General features: G+C 30.0%; 1 protein-coding gene across 1 annotated transcript in view; it reads right to left on the bottom strand.

Moving 5' to 3' along the window:
* QKI (QKI, KH domain containing RNA binding) overlaps nt 1-1,356 on the bottom strand; it is a 107,880-nt gene that overhangs the window by 85,663 nt on the left and 20,861 nt on the right. Inside the window, exon 3 of the mRNA XM_023524961.1 lies at nt 481-597. Coding sequence (XP_023380729.1) covers nt 481-597 — 117 coding nt within the window. The remainder of the gene's footprint in view (nt 1-480; nt 598-1,356) is intronic.

Here is a 1,356-nt window from a genome sequence, read left to right as displayed (position 1 = left end):
GTGAAATAAAAAATGAGTCTCCTATGTCTAGTGTTAATTGAGCCTTCTTTTTTCTGCTTACTAACTCTAAATGATGTGACATAAATCCAAAGTTACTCATTAGACTGTTCTCTTTCAAATCTTATCAAAAGAAACATTTTAGATTTTTCAAATTTTAGTTACATAGTTTTATATATACAACATTAGAGTCTAATTCCCAAACTGGCAGCTTCTCAAGTGTAAATACCAAAGTTAGGTAACATGATAGACTGAGTGATACCTTAGCTGGCTAAATTAAAAATAATGATAATTATTAACAAGTTAAATCATGACAATACCTTTAAGATGTTCAAAAGTTTCTAACATGAAATAATGCGCACTGCTTTATAAAGGAGAGATCTGGATATTTTATTAGAATGCAAAAGTTTTAAAAATTTTTGGACAAAAGAAAAAGAATGCAGAAGTTTAAGTAAATTAATGCCCCCATTTTTAAGGACTTACCTTCTTTTTATCCCTCATTGAGCCTTTCCCTCGGACCATTATTTTACATCCTGTTTCTGCTTCAAGCTGTTTAGCTGTAAGTCCTCTAGGTCCAAGGATTCTCCCAACAAAATTAAACTGAAAAAAAAAAAAAAAAAAGTCACCATATGTTACTCACTTGCTTGAATTTACAGGTCTTAAAATTATTTTAAAATATATGTTTACTTTCTTAAATTAAATATTTTTTATAGTATATTGAAATAAAATCAAGGGTCCTTATGAATTTCTTTCCAAGTTTGGGGAGGTATAATTAAAACAGCTCATTGTTTAGCATGAAATTTTCATACGTATAAATACAAATTATGAATTAGAAACAATACAATCTACCTAAAATAGGTACTATACTGAATCGTCCATCAACATGTAATCTAAACAGAATCCTGGATGCCAGCCAAGAACAAAAATCTCTTCTACAAAACTTTTTGTAATGACAGTGTTGAGGGAACTGTTCATTATGTTAAATCGTGATCGCTTATTTAAAATCCTTGGGGAAAATTCCTGTTTCTTATCTTACAAGTTAAACTTTCTCCAAAGCAACTGTTCACAGAGATTGTATTTTGGGTTGGCTGTCAAACCCCGATGGCCAAATGTGGATCCCATCCTATATTAAATGTTTAAATCTTGAAAGAATGTGCTTTTTCATCATATCCTTTGCAAACTTTTGTTTGTGTCTTTCTTTTCCTTTTCTTTCTCCATTTCTACCTTTAACTTATACTATTATTTTTGCAAGGAGGCGAATTCTTTTCATGAATAGGACAATGATAAAAATAACTGTACAAATGATTATCCTTCCACAAAAACTTCTAGTATTATATACAGAAGTTTATGTTTTAGAGG

This window comes from Pteropus vampyrus, unplaced genomic scaffold, assembly GCF_000151845.1.
Source record: "Pteropus vampyrus isolate Shadow unplaced genomic scaffold, Pvam_2.0 Scaffold512, whole genome shotgun sequence".
Lineage (NCBI taxonomy): Eukaryota > Metazoa > Chordata > Mammalia > Chiroptera > Pteropodidae > Pteropus > Pteropus vampyrus.
The sequence above is the reverse complement of the archived record's forward strand: the minus strand, read 5'-3'. Positions and strand labels throughout refer to the sequence as shown.